The sequence below is a fragment of the Onthophagus taurus genome, chromosome 7 (assembly GCF_036711975.1).
Source record: "Onthophagus taurus isolate NC chromosome 7, IU_Otau_3.0, whole genome shotgun sequence".
Taxonomy (NCBI): Eukaryota; Metazoa; Arthropoda; class Insecta; order Coleoptera; family Scarabaeidae; genus Onthophagus; species Onthophagus taurus.
In genome coordinates, this window is record NC_091972.1 from 3530714 (window position 1) to 3550749 (window position 20036).

The 20036-nt window shown below is 35.0% G+C and overlaps 2 protein-coding genes across 5 annotated transcripts; one reads left to right on the plus strand and one right to left on the minus strand.

The window, feature by feature from the left end:
* The first annotated feature begins 5785 nt into the window (after window positions 1–5785).
* Window positions 5786–11907, plus strand: LOC111415217 (intraflagellar transport 54). Of its 3 annotated transcripts, none has more exons than XM_071198344.1 (5): window positions 5786–6202; window positions 6256–6633; window positions 6685–9488; window positions 9567–9822; window positions 10184–11907. In XM_071198344.1, exons 1-3 carry the CDS (start codon window positions 5950–5952, stop codon window positions 7578–7580), a joined length of 1527 nt encoding a protein of 508 aa, XP_071054445.1. In that variant the 5' UTR covers window positions 5786–5949; the 3' UTR covers window positions 7581–9488; window positions 9567–9822; window positions 10184–11907. The 3 variants fall into 3 exon arrangements, with proteins under 3 accessions (XP_071054445.1, XP_071054444.1, XP_071054443.1); XM_071198343.1 differs by having other exon boundaries at window positions 5788–6202; window positions 6256–9488; window positions 10184–10341; window positions 10405–11907; XM_071198342.1 differs by having other exon boundaries at window positions 5788–6202; window positions 6256–9488.
* LOC111415216 (DNA damage-binding protein pic) lies at window positions 7595–18707 on the minus strand. Of its 2 annotated transcripts, XM_071198341.1 has the most exons (11): window positions 18553–18707; window positions 18338–18486; window positions 18014–18276; window positions 17617–17905; window positions 13139–13965; window positions 11539–13085; window positions 11256–11482; window positions 9607–11180; window positions 8378–8551; window positions 8095–8321; window positions 7595–8019 (listed from the first exon to the last, which is right to left on the minus strand). In XM_071198341.1, exons 1-8 carry the CDS (start codon window positions 18620–18622, stop codon window positions 11097–11099), a joined length of 3456 nt encoding a protein of 1151 aa, XP_071054442.1. In that variant the 5' UTR covers window positions 18623–18707; the 3' UTR covers window positions 7595–8019; window positions 8095–8321; window positions 8378–8551; window positions 9607–11096. The 2 variants fall into 2 exon arrangements, with proteins under 2 accessions (XP_071054442.1, XP_071054441.1); XM_071198340.1 differs by having other exon boundaries at window positions 8378–11180.
* Window positions 18708–20036: the final 1329 nt, after the last annotated feature.

Sequence of the window (20036 nt, forward strand, 5' to 3'; positions counted from 1 at the left end):
AATGTCTTTGTAAATAAGTTTTTCAAAAATTTTTGAAAGTAATGATAAATTAGAAATAGGGCGGTAATTATTGATCAAGTGTTTGTTACCAGATTTAAAAATAGGAATAATTAAAGCACTTTTCCAAACGGTTGGAAAAACAGACTCAGCAATAGAGCTTAAAAAAATCAAAAAAAGTGGATTAGCAAGTTCTTCCGCACAAGCATTCAAAAAAATGCCCGGTAAACCATCCGGTCCCGGTGCCGAATTAACATTAATAGACTTCGGTAACTCTTTAACGTCAGTTTCATTAAACCAACACAAAACATCCCCACCGGAAACTGAATCATTAGGGCCTTTCAAGGTACCATCAATAAAGACCTCGCCGAAAAATTCAGAAAACAATTCAACAATGTCCGAGCCAACGGAAGCAGAAACATCACCATACGACATGGGAACCGGCATACCGCCGCCGCTACCCCTTTTGTCACGAAAAAAGGACCTGTTTCGGATTGTCAATAATATTTTCTTGCAAATTATTAATGTAATTTTGATAGTCAGCCCTAATGAGACTCTTCGAACGTTTACGCAACAAAGATAAAGACAAGTAATCCACTTGATTACCGTACTTTTTCCACCTTTTATGATATACCAATGCGGAAAACGCTTAGAATTCCCAATGGTTCTGTGAGGGACATGATGCCTAATCATCCGATTCAGATGTGAGTAGAATACCTCCAAGGCTTATTATTATTATTATTGCTGCCGGGCTGAGGAGGGCGGCCCCTCTCGTTACCGCGACCTATAAGATCTATTGTAACTTTAGCCCTCCAAAAGTTTAGGGCAAATGTAGGTCCTTAATGAACCTTAGTATTGTCCTGAGGTCTTGAACCTTTATGTCGGTAGGTAACAGGGGAGTTTTACCGAAGACGTTGTGCCTTAGACGTCCTCTGGCGACGCAATTGCACAGTATATGTTCAGCAGTTTCTGACTCGTCGTTGCATAGTCGACAAGTTTGATCCTCAGCTTGTCCAATGTGGAAGAGGTGGTATTTTAGGGGCACATGGCCGGTTAGGTAGCCTGAGAGCGTTCTTAGATCCCCTTTGCTGAGGCATAAAACCTCTTTGGTTTTGTTTTGCGACGGAGTTATCATACTCTTCGCTTGTCTGTGACCTGGAAGTTCTTTCCAGCGGCAAGGCTATCTTTGAAGCCTCCCAGTTGTTGATTATTTGTTTTAGGTGGCTTTTTTGCAGTCCACATCCAGGTTAGGGTCCAATGAAGGGCGTGTTTGCTGCCTCTTTGGCCAGCTTGTCGGCCTTCTCATTGCCCTCAATGTTGCTGTGACCTGGAACCCACCATAGGGTAACATCATTGCCCCTAGCGAGTTCTCTCAGGTTATTGGTGCACTCTCGGATCAGTGCGGAGCCACACGTGTAGGCCTGAATTGCCTTTAAGGCGGCCCGACTGTCTGTGAAAATGTTTATGGATGCACCTTTTTGTCCCTTCTGTAGGTTCAAAGCGGTGCAGAAGTTTATAGCAAAAACTTCTGCTTGGAAAATTGTTAAGTCCGAGCTGAGGGGCAATTTGATGTGGCTATTTGGTCCACTGATGCCCATGCCTACTCCCGATCTTACTGTCTTTGAAGCATCGGTGTACCAGGCTAGGGCTCCTCTTTTTAGTTGAGGCCCTCCTTTCGCCCAAACATCGAAATTGTATTCCGTCGGTATAAGGTCCGTTTTAATTTCAATCAGGTGATTTAGACATGGGTCTTTGAGGATCACGAGGTGTCCTCTGAGATTACCCTGCATCAACTTGAGTGAAGAAACTGTTTTCAGTGATAAGGCACTTAAGGCTGCCTCCTTTTGTATATATATGTGGAGCGGTGTGAGACCAAGTAGGGCTTCCAAAGCAGCCGTCGGACAGGATCTCATTGCACCCGTTATGTTAAGACATGCTAACCGCTGGATTTGTGCCAGCTGTTGTTGAGCTGTCTTATGTTTTGTTTTTGGCCACCAAACCAATGAGGCGTAGGCGACCATGGGTCTGATTATTGCTACGTAGGCCCAATGAGCCATTCGTGGTTTGAGACCCCAGTTCCTTCCTAGGAGCCTGCGGCAGATCTGGTTTGCCATGATGGCCTTTTTCCTCACCTTATCTAAGTGTGAGTTCCAGTTTAGTTTACTATCAAGTATTACCCCTAGGTATTTAGTTTCTGTTTTGAGGTTAACAGTTCTGCTTTCAATGGAGGGTGCTTTTATTTGTAGCTTCCTTCTCCGAGTGAAAGGGACTATTTCGATTTTATTGGGATTGATGCTGAGCCCATTGCTTCTGCACCAAGTACTGGTGAGTAGTAGGGCTTTCTGCATTAGCTGCGTTATGATTGAATCATATTTACCTCGGATTGTGATTACCAGGTCATCAGCATACCCTTATATCTTAAATCCGTTTTTAGTTAGGATGTTCATCAAGTCATCAACTACCAGGCACCATAATAGAGGTGATAGCACTCCCCCTTGGGGACATCCTCTTAGCGCCTTTATAGTCAGCGACTCGCCTCCCAGACTGGCTGTGATCTGCCGACTTTTCAACATGGCTATACACCACTTGATTGTCGACGGATGTATGTCTTTTGCGTTTAAAGCCTTCTCTATGGATTCATATGAGGTGTTATCAAACGCACCCTCTATATCTATGAAAGCACAAAGGGCTATCTCTTTGGTTGCAATTGCCTCCTCTAAGGTGCTAGTCAAAGCATGGAGAGCGGTAATTGTTGATTTTGCTTTCTGGTAAGCATGTTGGCTAGGGTGGAGTGGATTTGTGAGAAGCACTCCGTTCCTTAGGTATTGATCGATTACCTTTTCCATCCCTTTGAGGAGAAATGAAGTTAGGCTAATTGGTCTGTACGCCTTAGGGTCCGCGTTTGAACGCCTACCACCTTTGGGTATGAAGACCACCTTTACTTTCCTCCATAGAGTGGGTATATAGCTAAAGCTGTAGCTAGCTATATATAGGGATATTATTAGTGGGAGAAGTTCTTCTAAGCCTTTTTGCAGAAAGATAGGCAGAATTTCATCTCCTCTAGGTGATTTTAGGGGCTTAAATTCGAGATAGCCCACCTTACTCTGTTGGGTGTGAAAATATTCCCAGCTGTGCTGCGAACCCTACTTGATGGACGGGTTATGTCCATTACTTCAGGGTCGGCATCTGCATGGGGGCAGACTTTTGAGGAAGGAAAGTGTGTACTCAGTAGGAGTTCCAACGATTCCTTAGCATCCTCTGTATATTTACCATCTTGTTTGCATAGGTGGCCTAGATCAGTGTTGTGATCTTTTGCCAAGATCTTATGCAGACGAGCAACTGTAGGCGTATTGTCTATGCCTTCACAGAAGCTGCGCCAGGTTTTTCTTTTGGCTTTGCGGATAGCCAAGTTATATTCCGTTAGGGCTTTTCTATAGACATCCCATGTTTGCTCGAGTTTGGAATTCCTGACTTTATTATATAGTCTTCTAACCATGACTCGCTGGTTTTCAAGGTCCTTGTTCCACCAAGGCACATTGGATTGTGCTCTTTTGTGTTTTATTGGACAGCTTGATTTATACGCACTATGTATGAGATTGTTTAGTTGAACAGAGGCTATTTCGAGGCTTGGTTAACATTAAGATTAATAAAGGCGTCATTCCAGTCAAATGCACGGATATCAGCTTTGAGAGAAACGTAATCTGCCTTATTAAAAAAGAATCTTTCAAGCCGACTATCATCAAACTTTACATTCGAACTGAACTCAAAACAAAAATCTATAGCTGGATGATGGTCATCAAGATTAACTAACGGATCAATACAATTCTGAACGCAAAACACAGCAAATCGATTACAAAGAATCAGATCCAACTCTCGACAGTTTGTATTAGAAATATTATTAAATTGTGAAAAATTACAATATGAAAATATGTCCAGAAAATCTTTTGTACGCACCGAATTATCCCCAGAGGGCAAGAGTATACCAGTAGAAGACTACGAGGATGACGTCATTCGGATTACGATCATTAATCATCTGCAGCTGTAGAAGAAAGCTATCGATCGCTGCAGTATCATTGGGAGGCAAGTAAACACAACACAACACGCGACACTTCACCACGGACGCACAACCATAAGTCCTCTGCACCCGTTGAAAACTCTGGCATTGGAGACACAGGAATACCCCTTTTGGCCGCCACAAGAACACCACCTCCATCGAGCTTGGTAGATAAAGAAGAAGATCTGTCACGACGATAGATAACACATCTATCGCAGAGAATCTCCCCACTAAGCACTGAGTCGTTCAAAAAGGTCTCCGTAAGAAGTATAAAATCGCTATTGATGCTGTGAGAATTAATAAAACATTTAGTGGTTTTCGTACGTAGACCACGGACGTTTTGGTAGTAAAAAGACCAGACCATACAAGATTAAGAGAAAATCAGCATAAAAAGGTCACATCTTAGAGTCTCAACAAATCAGCATGAGACTTTATAATCACCATCCTCGATCTGTCATCCTTGCGGGCATGAACAACGCAATTTTTAGTCCATATATATTTATAATTTTTATCACGACCCAGCTGTTTGGTCTTCTTAAAGAGATCCGCATTAAAAGCCGTAAGGTGCTCATTAATAAACAAATTGTCAGTCAGATTAAGAATCTTAATGCCCGTAGACGGATTGTCACTATTTTTACGGTATATCCTTGCACACGCCAAAAATCGGTCCCGTATAATACGAGATTTGAATTTTATAATTACATTTTTCACATGAGCACGTGAGGAATCGGAGTGATTTCTCGATGGCAATCTATGCACAACGTCAACATCAATGGACAATCAATCGCCTTCCCTATCTCCGAAACAATAGAGCATAAATCCTCATTATTTTTTTTTTTCAGGTATTCCAGACAAGGTCAAGTTATTAAGTCTGGAATACTGTTCAAGGTGCTCAATACGAGAATTCAGTTCGGTGACCGATTTTTTTAATTTAAGATTTTCAGCAACAATACCATCAATGGTCTTAACCTTCTCTCCAAACGACTTAAGTGTCTTATCGAAATCCGAAATCATGTCACCATAGAATGACACAGATTGAAGTATTTCTTCATATTTGGAATTTATACTTTTTACTTCCGACTGAATAGATTTTAATATTGATAACAACTGAGTGTTAGATGGAATGGAAGAGCCGGAAGAAGAGGACTGATCATCATCTATCACTATAGAAGCATTGGCGTCGTCGCGACAAGATGAACATTTCCAAAAAACTCCTTGAGTTTTATATTTCGTCAGATCGGCTCCCGGTATTCCAACACATTTCGCGTGATAAAATCCCTTACAGTCTCCAGAGCACTGAAGACCTGGCGCTCTCGACGTCAAACGCGCACTGCATGTAAGACAGTCACGGGACACAGCGATACAAATCCACGACCGGGAACAAAAAAAGCAGTCCGTACAGAAATACTCCCACGAAAACCGACTTCAATATCGAAAATTATATTCATTAAGGTGTAAATATCTTCCAAACTTCAAACTTCCACCCGAACATTAACTCAAAATGATCCGTATAGCAAATTTAAGCAGTTATAAAGGCAAAGAGAGAGTTAAAAACCTTGCACAAAATGAGCAATCTGTACAAGACAACCACTCACCACCGCGAACAGTACTCGAATGTGATTATGATACCATTCTTTTCAAATTTGTTGAATATTCCTTGTTTTTATGCTGGTTGAAAGATTTTCTTTAACAATCTTGTTTATTAAGGTTTTTTTTTCTATTTTCAACCAGAGAATACACTGGCGAAGAATACTGTACAATCATTGCGGGACACCTATGTAGTAAATACATATCTTGCAGTTACCATAGTAACCGGGTGGCATCTATCACAACAAACAACTTTACAATTTTATTGTCAAAGTCAAACATTGCTTGTAATTTCAAGAAATATTTTCTCGATGACTGAAGAAGTTAAAGATTCAGTGATACAAAAAACGCAAAAAGTTTTAGGAAAACATATCACAAAACCGAGCTTGACGCCAAAGTTGTTAAAAAAACCTCCGTTTCGGTTCTTACATGATATCGTTACGTCTGTAATAAAAGAAACTGCGTTCTTAAAAGGAGTATTTAATGAGGAGGAGATGGTTTCTGAGAATGTTAAAGAAAGGGAGGCGAAAATTGCGTTTTTAACGAAATTAACTAACGCCTTAGGTAAAAAAAAATGCATAAGAGTATTCAATAAAAATGTTATTTCATGATTTTAGTTGCAATCAGCGGGAATGAAATTGATGTTAAGCCAGGAAAAATCGTAGCTGGATTAGAGCCGACGAAAACTAATAAGTTATTACAACTTTTAGGAAATTGTTTAGATAAAAAACTTAATAGTTCTGAATATGTAGCTAAACTCAACTCTGAATCTAAAGTAGAAAAGAAAAAAATTGTTGAGAAAACGAAAACATCTAAAGATTCAGTTGACTCAAGTAGAAAAACTGAAAAAACCTCAAAATCATTAAAACCAAAAGATAAAGTATCGAAGATAAGCACTGATTCTATTAGAAAAGAAATTAAAACCAAAATTAATCAAAAAGATAAACCCAAAAAAGTAGTGAAAACAAAAGAAGAGGTTGAGGTTATTCCAAAAAGTAATTCTGCAACGAAAATAAATACACCCTCAAATTCTGAAATTATTTTAGATCAAAAAGTTGATATAAACGCAGAAATTTTCGATGAACCTAAAGAAGTAAGTTTAGAAAATCAAATTATTATTGATGACGTCAAAGAACCAGATCAACCCAAATCAGAAACGCCAATTCCACGTGAATCAACTGCTAAAATAAGACCAAAATCGGCAAGAATTCAACCAGCAATTATACAAAGCACAAAAAATGAATCAAAAGAATTAAACCCACCACATTCAACAACAAATCTTTTAAGACCACCTACTGTACGACCTATGAGTTCTCGCCCGGGAGCTCCACGTTTAAGACCGGAATCTGCACTACCAACAGATCAAATTATTCCATTAGGAAATATAAATTTAATTGTTGAGAATTTTAGTAATCAAGATGAAGAAGAAACTGTAGTGATTCAAAGTGTTCAACTTCCTGAGGATCAACCATCAGTTGAAGATGTTTTAAATATTCCTCAAGATAAAGGGCATTTAGTTGAACAAATTTTAGAGCAAATTAATGACGTAAATGATTTAGAACTGAAAAATAATAAAGATGAAGAAAAAGATTTAATATTAAATACTCATAGTAGGGATGCAACCCAAAAAGAGATTCATCAATTACAAAATTTGGTACAAACTTTAACGAAAGTTGCTAATCCTTTAGGAAAGTTGATGACTTATCTACATGAGGATTTGGATGGGATGCATTCGGAATTAATGATGTGGATAAATATGAAAAAACAAGCGTATGCTGAAATAAAAAAACAAAAGGAACAACATAACGCTTCTAATGCGGCCTTAAAACAACAATTAGAAGATGTTGAAGAAAATATTAAAAAGATTGAGTTTGAAATTGCATACGTACAATCGAATATTTTAAAAAACGATCACCGTATCAAACAATTACTAACCAGATAAAAAATTATTACACCTTTAAAATTACGTTTTTTTTTATTATTTTTCCACACATTATAAAAAATTAGATCCACATGTATCGTAGATGCGGCTAGTTTTTATTTAGGAGAACAATGTTGACTTAGAAAATATTCAATAACATTATATCCTTTTTTTTAAGAGGAAGAATTTATTTTTAATAGTAACTTAATAAATTGAAACACAAAAATTAGTAGTTGTCTCCTGTTTTAAAATCGAATTAATTATTATATTTTTTTTGTTACTAATGAAGGCTAAAACAACTTCAAAAGCTCAAACAACGAAGTTTTCTTTTCATAACAGAACCATTTTTTTATTTGGCAAAGAAAAACCTCTACTTCTAATGTATCCTAGTTAAATCTTCAACCATTTTAACTAAATCATCCACTGTACAATCTTGTTTCATATTGCTTTCGTCTGTTATCTAGAATAAAAGTTTAAATTTGAGCTTAATCATTTATAATTTCAGTGTTAATTTCAATGATTAAGTATTATTTACTTGTAACCCTTCCGCAACTTCCTTCATTTTATCTGGAGACAAATCCAAAAAGCTCTCAATCAAATCTCCATCAATAAAGCCTTCGCAAGCTTCGGTTTTAATATCGGTATTAAACGATCTCCAATAAGAATGTTCAATTTTACCAACAGATTTGATTACGGTAGAAAGTTTATTTTGCAATTCCAATAAGAAATCGTAAAAATCTGTTGGGATTTGCGTCACCAAACCTGGAAATATTCAAACACATTTAAACACATAAAGGAAAAAGAAAACCTTTATTTACCAATAGCTCCTCCGACTGTACCAAAAAGAACACATCCAGAAGTAGGTGTGGATGTTTCGCCTAAATTTTGCATCACCAAAGACCCGTGTCTAAAACAATTAATCATATCACCAACGTGGAATTGTCCAACTTCTTGCATTTGGGCCCGTTCTTCGTCAGTAGGAGCAGCGCTATCTTTTTGACAAACGAAAATGTTATAAGAATTTTCGGCACCTCAGAAAATATCATCTAAAATTTCAATAGCTGTCATCCAATTTGGACTATAAAGTATCCAAAATAAGCACTGATTCTGTTAGAAAAGAAGTTAAAACCAAAGCAACTAAAATTAATCAAAAAGATAAACCTAAGAAAATAGTGAAAAGAAAAGAAGAGGTTGAGGTTATTCCAAAAAGTGATTCTGCAACAAAAATAAATACACCCTCAGATTCTGAAATAAATTATTTTAGATCAAAAAGTTGATATAAACGCAGAAGTTGTTGATGAACCTAAAGAAGTAAGTTTAGAAAACCAAATTATTATTGATGATGTCAAAGAACCAGATCAACCTAAATCAGAAACGCCAATTCCACGTGAATCAACTGCCAAAATCTACAAGAATTCAACCAGCAATTATACCGTGCTGTTTTACTTATATGTTCTTATACATAAGTTATTAATCTATAAATTTGGGTTTCTTTAATTTTAAGAGACTTTTATTAAAAACTCAGGGTTTCGGGCAAGTTCAGGTTCAAAAGAATATTAATCAGGTTCTACAAAAAATTCATTTAATTAAACACAAAATCAAATTAACTCGTTATATGAGTAACAAAAAAAATATGGTTTTCCTAAATTTACTTTAATAACAATGCTTATTTACGAGAGATAAATTTTTAAATAAAATAGACTAACTGCGGTTATCGACTGAAATATCGATATTAGAGAGAACCCGTTTATTATTTGAGAGAGAGAGAGTAGGATAAAACTAGTTAGAACCGTGTAGTTATCTATGTTAGAACCGTTCTTTGAAAATAACAAATGGCCGATGTCTTAAGTTGTCATCAAACTCGTTAAAAAAAAATAGAATTAAATAAATGAACGTTATTCAAGAAAACTAATAAATCTTTACACACAAGTAAGTATTGATCAAAAATTATAGGAAACTCTTGTGAGTTGTTCTTTGAGTTTGATTCTTTGAATTTTCTTTTTGTAGGTTATGTTAAATAATAAAATAAAATTATCATCCGACTCACTGTGAAAAAGAAAGGATTGGAGTTCAATGTGGTATCTGGATTATGGATTGTCTCTTGTGTTCGGGGCACTAACTAATTTTCTGGATTGTCTACAGGATTCTTCTTACGGGAAATTGAACTGTTTGTTCTTCGGAAATAGGGTCTTGGATGATCTCGAAGAAGTATCGGTAGTTTTCGGAATAGGTTGTAGGATGATTCACTTTTTATTTTAATATTGTAAGTTGATTTGACTTTTTAAAAAAATTATCTTAAATTTTTGAGGTTATCTCTTGAGATTCAAAATTTCTTCTATCTGACGACGTGGATTCGACGCTGGTCCGACGACGACTCTCCCACTCCCTGTTCGCGATCTCCTTATATACCCCGGCACTCCAACTGTTTTTTCCTCGTTTCTGATTGGCTCTTAGCTTCGCGCCCTTTTCAAAATTCAAAATTCTTGTTTCGAAACTAGCGTCATCTCTTGATCTTTCTCAGAATTAACCTTCAAATTTAAATTCTTTTTTCGTTGATTTCTCCCTTATTCCTTTATGAAACGTAATAAAACTCCGTATTCAACGTTGTCTTTTCTTGTTTTTAGACATACATTGGAGTACACGCCAAATTTCAACAATGAGTAAAGTTGGAAAAATTCAAATTTAAATCAAGGATTTCTTTCTCAAAATAACGTTAAAACCTCAAACGATGGATGAAAAATGTGCTTTAGGAGCTGAACTATAATAATTGATACATTTGGAAGTAAACAAAACGGTTTAAGATAAGATTTTCACCAACAAAAAATCTCTCTGTCACAAATTCTAGGTTATGTTCTCTCGGTGAACTAAGAGAATGTTAAAATTATTACAATACAAAGCACAAAAAATGAATCAAAAGTTGCTAATGCTTTAGGAAAGTTGATGACTTATCTATATGAGGATTTGGATGGGATGCATTCGGAATTAATGATGTGGATAAATATGAAAAACAAGCGTATGCTGAAATAAAAAGCAAAAGGAACAACATAACGTTTCTAATGCGGCCTTAAAACAACAATTAGAAGATGTTGAAGAAAATATTAAAAAGATTGAGTTTGAAATTGCATACGTACAATCGAATATTTAAAAAAAAATCACCATATCAAACAATTACCAACCAGATAAAAAATTATTACACCTTTAAAATTACGTTTTTTTTATTATTTTTCCACACATTATAAAAAATTAGATCCACATGTATCGTAGATGCGGCTAGTTTTTATTTAGGAGAACAATGTTGACTTAGAAAATATTCAATAACATTATATCCTTTTTTTTAAGAGGAAGAATTTATTTTTAATAGTAACTTAATAAATTGAAACACAAAAATTAGTAGTTGTCTCCTGTTTTAAAATCGAATTAATTATTATATTTTTTTTGTTACTAATGAAGGCTAAAACAACTTCAAAAGCTCAAACAACGAAGTTTTCTTTTCATAACAGAACCATTTTTTTATTTGGCAAAGAAAAACCTCTACTTCTAATGTATCCTAGTTAAATCTTCAACCATTTTAACTAAATCATCCACTGTACAATCTTGTTTCATATTGCTTTCGTCTGTTATCTAGAATAAAAGTTTAAATTTGAGCTTAATCATTTATAATTTCAGTGTTAATTTCAATGATTAAGTATTATTTACTTGTAACCCTTCCGCAACTTCTTTCATTTTATCTGGAGATAAATCCAAAAAGCTCTCAATTAAATCTCCATCAATAAATCCTTCGCAAGCTTCGGTTTTAATATCGGTATTAAACGATCTCCAATAAGAATGTTCAATTTTACCAACAGATTTGATTACGGTAGAAAGTTTATTTTGCAATTCCAATAAGAAATCGTAAAAATCTGTTGGGATTTGCGTCACCAAACCTGGAAACATTCAAACACATTTAAACACATAAAGGAAAAAGAAAACCTTTATTTACCAATAGCTCCTCCGACTGTACCAAAAAGAACGCATCCAGAAGTAGGTGTGGATGTTTCGCCTAAATTTTGCATCACCAAAGACCCGTGTCTAAAACAATTAATCATATCACCAACGTGAAATTGTCCAACTTCTTGCATTTGGGCTCGTTCTTCGTCAGTAGGAGCAGCGCTATCTTTTTGACAAACGAAAATGTTATAAGAATTTTCGGCACCTAAGAAAACATCATCATCTAAAATTTCAATAGCTGTCATCCAATTTGGATTATAATCTCTTGCAATCTCTTCAAAATTCCCTTCCATCGTTTTGTATTGTAGAATAGTCATACTACGCATTAAATCACCGACCAATACGAAATCACCTTTCGTTTTACAAAATAATGAAATTATGTGGTTAAAATGTGAACATTCCAATCGCAATTCTTTTTCAGCTGTCCATTCAAAAAGTCTCACTGTACTGTTTATACAAGTTAATAATTTTCCGTTAAAATCCGCTAAAGAATAACAAGACCCTTTGATATCTTTTTCAGAAATTAATGTTAATTTATTATCCGCCCACAGGAATAAAAGTAAACGACCTTGTTTTGGTTCGGCTTCTTCAGGGTTTACCAAAGCTGTACCAACAACATAATAAGTATTTGGATCTTCACCTAATTGACAAGAAATTAACGACATTGCGTATTCTTGATGCATAAATTGATGTGCATGTAAAACTTCAAATGTATGTTGATCAATAATTAATAAATTATGTACTTCAACTTCTTGCCCATATTCAGGTGTCGTATTTGTGTTACTTTGCGTACTACCGCTTGATTTACCTAACGATAACGAAGCAACACTACTTGATGCTGTTATTGATTGTGTCATTGTTGATGCACTGGGTCTTGCTGGATTCAAACCGGTTGAATCCTGTATATCCATCCTTACTGATAAAACACCAAACGTTTGTGATTGTTCTTGATACGCAATTCTTCTTGGAGATTCTTGTAAAGATACAGTTCTAATATGTAATTTTTGAATTTCATCAATAGTTCCAATAGTAACTGACGAATCTGTGGCTAAAGCTAAGCTGTCTGGATAAGCTTCAGCATTTAATGAACACATATGATTAACTTCCTTCATATTAACATTAGAAAAAACAAGTTTATGATTTGAGGAATAAATCACTGTGGGTCGATCAGAACATGCAAACACATTGGTTGTACTTAATGTCCTAAACGTTCTTAAAACGGTCGGTTGAGTACCCAATGTAACCTTTTTTTTGTCAGATAATGTTCCGTTTTCTTTGTTTAAGATAAAATAAAACATTGATCCATCTCCTAAAGCGCAAAGTAAATAGTTTTGACCTTCGAATTGAGTCATTAAAACTGAACGAGGTATGATCTCTCCGCCAAGATTTTCTTTCGTTGATTCTGATAAATCAGGAAGATGTAAAATTCTAGCTGATATATCTGTCCATAATCCAACAGCAACAAGATCCGATCTTGTTGACCCATCTCCTAATGGACTTATATCTAAACAAGCAATTTCTACATCTAAAGTTGTTTCTCTACAATTATAAAAAAAATTAACAAAAAATTTAAGAAAAAAAACTTTTGTTACCCCTTTAAAATTAATTCATTTTCTTGAATTTCTATATAAAACAATTTTGATCCAGTTGACATAACAATTTGTTCGGCATTACAAGCAACCACACTTATATTTTTATCATTAGGAGGTTTCCACTCAGATAATAAATTTTTCGTTTGAGCAGAAACCAATCTTACAGAAACGGGAGTAACTTGTACGATTTGATCATGGATTACATTTCCGCAATAAAACGTTTGTTTATCAGAAACGAATCCTAAAATATCCGTTTCTTCAACGTCTTCCCCATTTAAACTAAGTACCCTAGTTTGTCCAACAAAAGCCAATACTAAAGTATTATCCAAATTATTTCCAGAGGCAATATTTAAAGCCCACATTCCTTTAATTCCAGGCAAATCGATAGTGGCGTGCTCTTGAATCCCTATTCCATTACGAATTATCCTTAATGATCCTTCTTTAAAACATCCAGAACACGTTACTAATTGACCTTGACCTTGTCTTTCAAGATCAACAACACACATGTCTAAAATCGGCGCAAGATTTGTAAAAGACTCCATTGGGGTAACATATGAACCGTGTTCATCAGGTTTTGTGTTTAACTTAATAAGTTGTGAATCGCCAAGTCGTGAACCAATAAATAATACACCATTGTCTAAGTATGTTATACATTCCGGTGTTGAAATTTCACCCAAAAGTTCTACTTTTAAATCTTTAACAGCTGATTCTCCACCTTCACGAGCTTCAACATCTAGGAAAAGCATAAACAAATGTCCCGCCATGTCTCCTAACAGATAACGAAGACCACCAGGGTCTACTTTTGCATAACATACAATTGTACTTTGCTATCAAAAAAATGAAATAAAAGGATAATTTTAAAGAAATTAAATAAAAAATTATTGGTATAATTCAAGAATCATCATGTCGCTTAAAAAATAAAAAAATTTTAAAAAAATGCGGAGAAGTGTAAATCTTACCACTTTAAAGTTTTGACGTCATCGTTTTTTGTGACGTCATCGTCCATGCTAAACATACAGGTAATTCAAATTCGACCCCCACCATTGGGATCTGAGAAACCATAAGAGATACAGAAATGGTTAATTGGGGGGAAAGTTGCGTATCTTAGACCTCATCATTTTTCAACTAAGTTTTTGGATCTAGTCGTTTTAGTTTTTAAAATATGGCCGAAAAACATAAAAATGACTTTTTCGTTTTTTGCCTATAACTTCTTTATTTTTCGTGAATCTAAAAAAACATTCTGAAGGCAACTTTTTATGAAAAATGTCATGAGACAACCAGAAATTTTCTCCGACGTTTCGTTTTCGTGAAACTATCATCAGGTTTATTTTTTCTTATGAACGCCATATTTGATTTTCACACCAAAAATAAGATAATTAATTCTGATTTCAATGATGTTACACAATGTATTTCATTAAAAAAAAACATTGAATTATTCTTGGCTGTAACTTGTGCGCTAAGTGTTTCCATAGAAACCAACAAACAATACTTATGAAGGTACGTTTTCGTAAGGACAAATCCGCCCGACATGTTTGTTGGCCAACAAGTTGTCAAAATTAACGTGTGTTTACGTAGTTACTTGTCGGCAACCGACATGTCATGGAAACGATCTGAAAATCGACCTCTGCAGTTAGCATCAAGATGGCAGACGATCAAGTCGAACAAGTAGTGTCAGCATTAATTTTCTTTCATTCATTTTGATGCTATTTTTCGTGCTAATATAAAAAATTTTTGTAATTTTCATGTACAGTTTTCAACTGATGATGAGAGAACACTCTCGAAACTAGTTTTGAAATAAAATACTACAAGCAAGAGTGAAGTAAACTTTTTATTTTATTGAAATGACTTGCAACATGGATTCCCAACATAATATATGATCACAACACAAATTAACGACTGTTTACGTAGGGAGAAATGAACGGTGACCCGACATGTGCGGTTGATTTTTGTATCCGACACCGACATGTCATTTTACTGTCCCGACAAGAAATGCATTTCGTTTACGTTATAACCGACAAGTCGGCCGACATGTTGTGTCCTTACGAAAACAAGGCTTGAGGAATACTTCGAAAGCGACATTATTCTTTGTCATTAGAATTAAAATAATAGACTAATACTGATTTAAGATGGCTTTTACAAACTTTTGATTTTTTTGTTTTTCGAATATATTTTAAAAACTAAAACGGCTAGATCCAAAAACTTAGCTGAAAAATGATGAGCTCTAAGATACGCAACTTTGCCCCCATTTAACCATTTCTGTATCTTTTATGGTTTCTGAGATCCCAAAGGTGGGGGTCGAATTTGAATTACCCTGTATATGTATTTTCGCACCACATTTGGTTAAAACGCATATTTTCGGGTGAAATACGGTTGTTTCTTAGGTTTTCGACGTACAATGACTAAAATATCGTTAATAACCTAAAATCTATATCTGATGCCCCACCCCCTCTTTAAACGTTACACTCGAATCCACACAATTTACTGATTTATTTCAAAATTTTGTGTAGAACTTCCACTTTGAGTTAGGTTTATTACCATTTAAATCAGTGCGAATTTCTCAAATGTTGGGTTGGCCATAGAGCAGAGAGTGGGTTGTAAATTCCGGGTTAGGTTAAACCTGAATGTATAGTAGACGCCAGGAGAGCTGGCAGTAAATCATCGTTTTCCGCTCTTACAAATGCCATACGTAGTTCATAAACCGCTAGAGAGTAATGTGTGTTAGAACGAGATAGCATTAGTTTAATATGTCTGCTGTACAATTCAAATGGCCACGTCGAAAAAGTACATCTGTTCTTCTAAGGGGGATGTAACTCTATAATTATAACCTCGAATCGAAACGTCTTGTGAGCGTTGTCATGAATCTGTTAGTGTTCTCACAAGCCGAAAATGTTTTCTTTGAACTAGAACTTTCGGGTTTAGCCGTCTTAAGAGACGTGCGGCTAAACCCGAACGATTCTAGTTCTAGGTGTAGTGTTAGTTCTAGTTTTGCACCAGAATTGATACAAGACCTAGAACTAGAATCATTTGGGTTTAGCCGTCTTGAGAGACATGCGACTAAACCCGAATGTTTTTAGTTCTAGGTCTAGTGTTAGTTCTAGTTTTACACTAGCACTATCACTAGAACTAACACAAGACCTAGAACTAGAATCATTCGGGTTTTGGCCGTCTTGAGAAACGTGCGGCTAAACCCGAATGTTTCTAGTTCTAGGTCTAGTGTTAGTTCTAGTTTTACACTAGCACTATCACTAGAGCTAATACAAGACCTAGAACTAGAATCATTCGGGTTTAGCCGTCTTAAGAGACGTGCGGCTAAACCCGAACGTTTCTAGTTCTAGGTCTAGTGTTAGTTCTAGTTTTGCACCAGAATTAATACACCACCTAGAACTAGAATCATTCGGGTATAGCCGTCTTGAGAGACGTGCGGCTAAATCCGAATGTTTCTAGTTCTAGGTCTAGTGTTAGTTCTAGTTTTACACTAGCACTATCACTAGAACAAACATAAGACCTAGAACTAGAATCATTCGGGTTTTGCCGTCTTGAGAGACGTGCGGCTAAACCCGAATGTTTCTAGTTCTAAGTGTAGTGTTATAGTTTTACACTAGCACTATCACTAGAACTAACACAAGACCTAGAACTAGAATCTTCGGGTTTTGCCGTCTTGAGGGACGTGCGGCTAAACCCGAATATTTCTAGGTCTAGTGTTAGTTCTAGTTTTACACTAGCACTATCACTAGAACTAACACAAGACCTAGAACTAGAATCATTCGGGTTTAGCCATCTTAAGAGACGTGCGGCTAAACCCGAACGTTTCTAGTTCTAGGTCTAGTGTTAGTTCTAGTTTTGCACCAGAATTAATACAAGACCTAGAACTAGAATCATTCGGGTTTAGCCGTCTTGAGAGACGTGCAGCTAAACCCGAATATTTCTAGTTCTAGGTCTAGTGTTAGTTCTAGTTATAATGCTAGTGTAAAACTAGAACGAACACTAGACCTAGAATCATTCGGGTTTAGTCGCCTTGAGAGAGATGCGGCTAAATCCGAATGTTTTTAGTTTTAGTTCTAGTATTAACACAGACTCTATTAACAGACAGTCTATCTCACGACAGGTAATCAGTCGTTATGCATCGAAAGCCTAAGAAAAGCAAGGGTGTTTCATTCGTAAATATGCGTTGTAATTTCACCTAGTTTAGTGAAAATAACTTTACTTTTAAGTTTATCAGATTGATTTTCTGCGTGGCTATAAAATAAATTATTTGTAGGTTAGGTGTTGACCAGTTTAATAGGAAAATGCATGGTTAACATTGCTTGTGACGTCACAAAACGTGACGTCACATTATGTGATTTTTCAGTACATTTTACACTTTTCAGCACTTTCTTTTTATTTTTAACTTGATTTTTTTTTGGTCATTTCACATTGATTAAAAAAAATCGTCGATTTTAAGCCACATAATGATTCTTGAATTTTTCCAAATTACTTACTTTTATTATTGGTGGAGCTACAACCACTGAAGTATTTCCATTGTGATATAAAATGCTCTCCTGTCCAATTATAATAGCACCACATAAAGGAGATGGTACAGGAATTAACATGGATGCTTCTGTTTCAACATTATCTTGTTTCCAAGGGGTTTTTATAATTTCTTTATCACGTAATGATATCTCATAAGTTTTAACATGACGACCATTTAAATCTTGATGTATTAAAATTATTGTTGGATTAACACAACTGTGTAAAAACTCTATGTCATGTACTTGTAATTCATCCATTCTAAAATATTAGAAAGCATTAATAAATTTTTAAAACTAACACATTGACTAGCAATTAGTGAAAATACACCATTCAGTCAATGTGTTAACATTAAAAAAGAATATTAACCGAATGCTGGATGCTTTCAATTCATTATTATCTTTTTCTAAAGGTATAATTTTGAATAGCCCATCATACAGCCTCAACCCAATAACCCTTGCTTTAGGATCAATAACAGCTAAAATACCATTTTCGGATGGTTTACCAATTCGATCGGAAACATTTCCATGAGCTTTCGTAAGAATCTCCAAATTATCACCATCGTTAATACATTCCAATATCATAGCATTATATCTAATCGTAATAACAAATAAGAGATCTTTCTTTTCGTGCTAAAATCAAATCCAAAATCGTTCTTAATCCAAGTTATGACACAACCTGCCAAAAAAATACCTGTGGTCTAAACAGTTTCATAACAGCGACTTTTCCATACAAAGAAACCTCCTTAACAGGCCTCAACCCTTCCGGGGTGACCAAATAGATTTCTAAGCGTGTGTTTTTTGCAACGATTAGATTTAAATCGGTGGGTGAGGTGAAATTTCCTGAAATTAAAAGTGAGGTTATGTAAACGTGAAAGCATTTTCGGATGATTTTAGGGGGTTAATTACCGGTTACGCATGCTGTAACGGCAGTCGGCTTGTGTGCCGTCACCACGTAATTGTGTATCATAGTTTTCATCACCCTATTCTTTTTGTAAATTTCCAAATTGACGGATTATGTGAAATGTTTTCCGTCAACAAAACCGCTCATTACGGTTACAAGTGAAGTTAGATGCAATTAGCGGCTGATATTCTAGGCACAGAATAACCAGAAAGGACAGCCGTGTTCTTTTGGGGTATTTATTTAAAATAAAAATATTCATGTAGGAGTTTTATGACAAAAGTTAATTTAAATAAAGATTTTTTTAAATTATAAATACCTATATTTATTAATGCAATATTCAAATCTGAGTTTGTTACATCATTCCCAGTTGAACAGACTATTTTTATATTTCTAATGAAGGTCTTATTTCGTTTAATAAGTCCTCTTCTCCTTTATAGGTTTTTTAATTTAAAATATCAAAAATTTATTAAATTTTTCAATAAATTCAATACTTCGAATGCAAACCACTTGCCACAGTGTTGCTAATAACCTGGTCAGCAAGTTTTACATTCATTTTTTGAATGTAAATTCTCTCTATTTTAAATTCCAGAATGTTTTTTCCCATCAAACACAAAATGGGGCATTAATAAATTATTTCTGCCTACTTTTAAGAGAATTTTTACTGAAAATAAAAAGTATTTCTTGCCTATTTAATAAAATATAAAATTTTCTGGGAGTTACATCAAAATTGTTGTGTGCTTGAATAAAATTACTTCCCATGTCAGTTACAATACATCTTTTTGTGGGCTAAATTATTAACCCATACTATTATTCTCTCTTGAAGCAAAGTTGCTAAGCAAGATTTTACAAAAAATATTCTACAGGAAGTTATTGACGTTGATTACAGGTGATTTCAACTTTAACAGTATAGTTTTTAGAAGGGTCTTTTTATATTGTAACATTTCTTGCATATAAAACTGATAGAAACGCATAATAGCTGCATTTTAGAATTTAAGTTTGTTGTTATAAAAGTGAGGTTATAAAATATAGGAAACTTTAGTTTTCTACCCTGCGAATCACAGATGGCGCCACATGGAGTAAATTTTAAGTTAATTTAATTTGTTTAAATATTTAATCAGTTATAATAAAGAATTTGTTTATTGTTCGTGGAGTATATTTAAGGTAAGAATTAAGGAGGGTTTTAGTTTTCAACCCATACTATTCTCTCTTGAAGCAAAGTTGCTAAGCAAGATTTTACAAAAAAATATTCTACAGGAAGTTATTGACGTTGATTACAGGTGATTTCAACTTTAACAGTATAGTTTTTAGAAGGGTCTTTTTATATTGTAACATTTCTTGCATATAAAACTGATAGAAACGCATAATAGCTGCATTTTAGAATTTAAGTTTGTTGTTATAAAAGTGAGGTTATAAAATATAGGAAACTTTAGTTTTCTACCCTGCGAATCACAGATGGCGCCACATGGAGTAAATTTTAAGTTAATTTAAT

Bases quoted from the DNA above. Each gene is read 5' to 3' on its own strand.
- LOC111415217 (XM_071198342.1), top strand. From the start codon at position 5,950: ATGACTGAAGAAGTTAAAGATTCAGTGATACAAAAAACGCAAAAAGTT. The intron at 6,203-6,255 runs GTAAAAAAAAAT...TCATGATTTTAG, and splicing joins GAAATTAACTAACGCCTTAG to TTGCAATCAGCGGGAATGAA.
- LOC111415216 (XM_071198341.1), bottom strand. From the start codon at position 18,622: ATGAAAACTATGATACACAATTACGTGGTGACGGCACACAAGCCGACT. The intron at 18,487-18,552 runs GTAATTAACCCC...TTTTAATTTCAG, and splicing joins CGTTACAGCATGCGTAACCG to GAAATTTCACCTCACCCACC. The intron at 18,277-18,337 runs GTATTTTTTTGG...ATTTGATTTTAG, and splicing joins TGAAACTGTTTAGACCACAG to CACGAAAAGAAAGATCTCTT.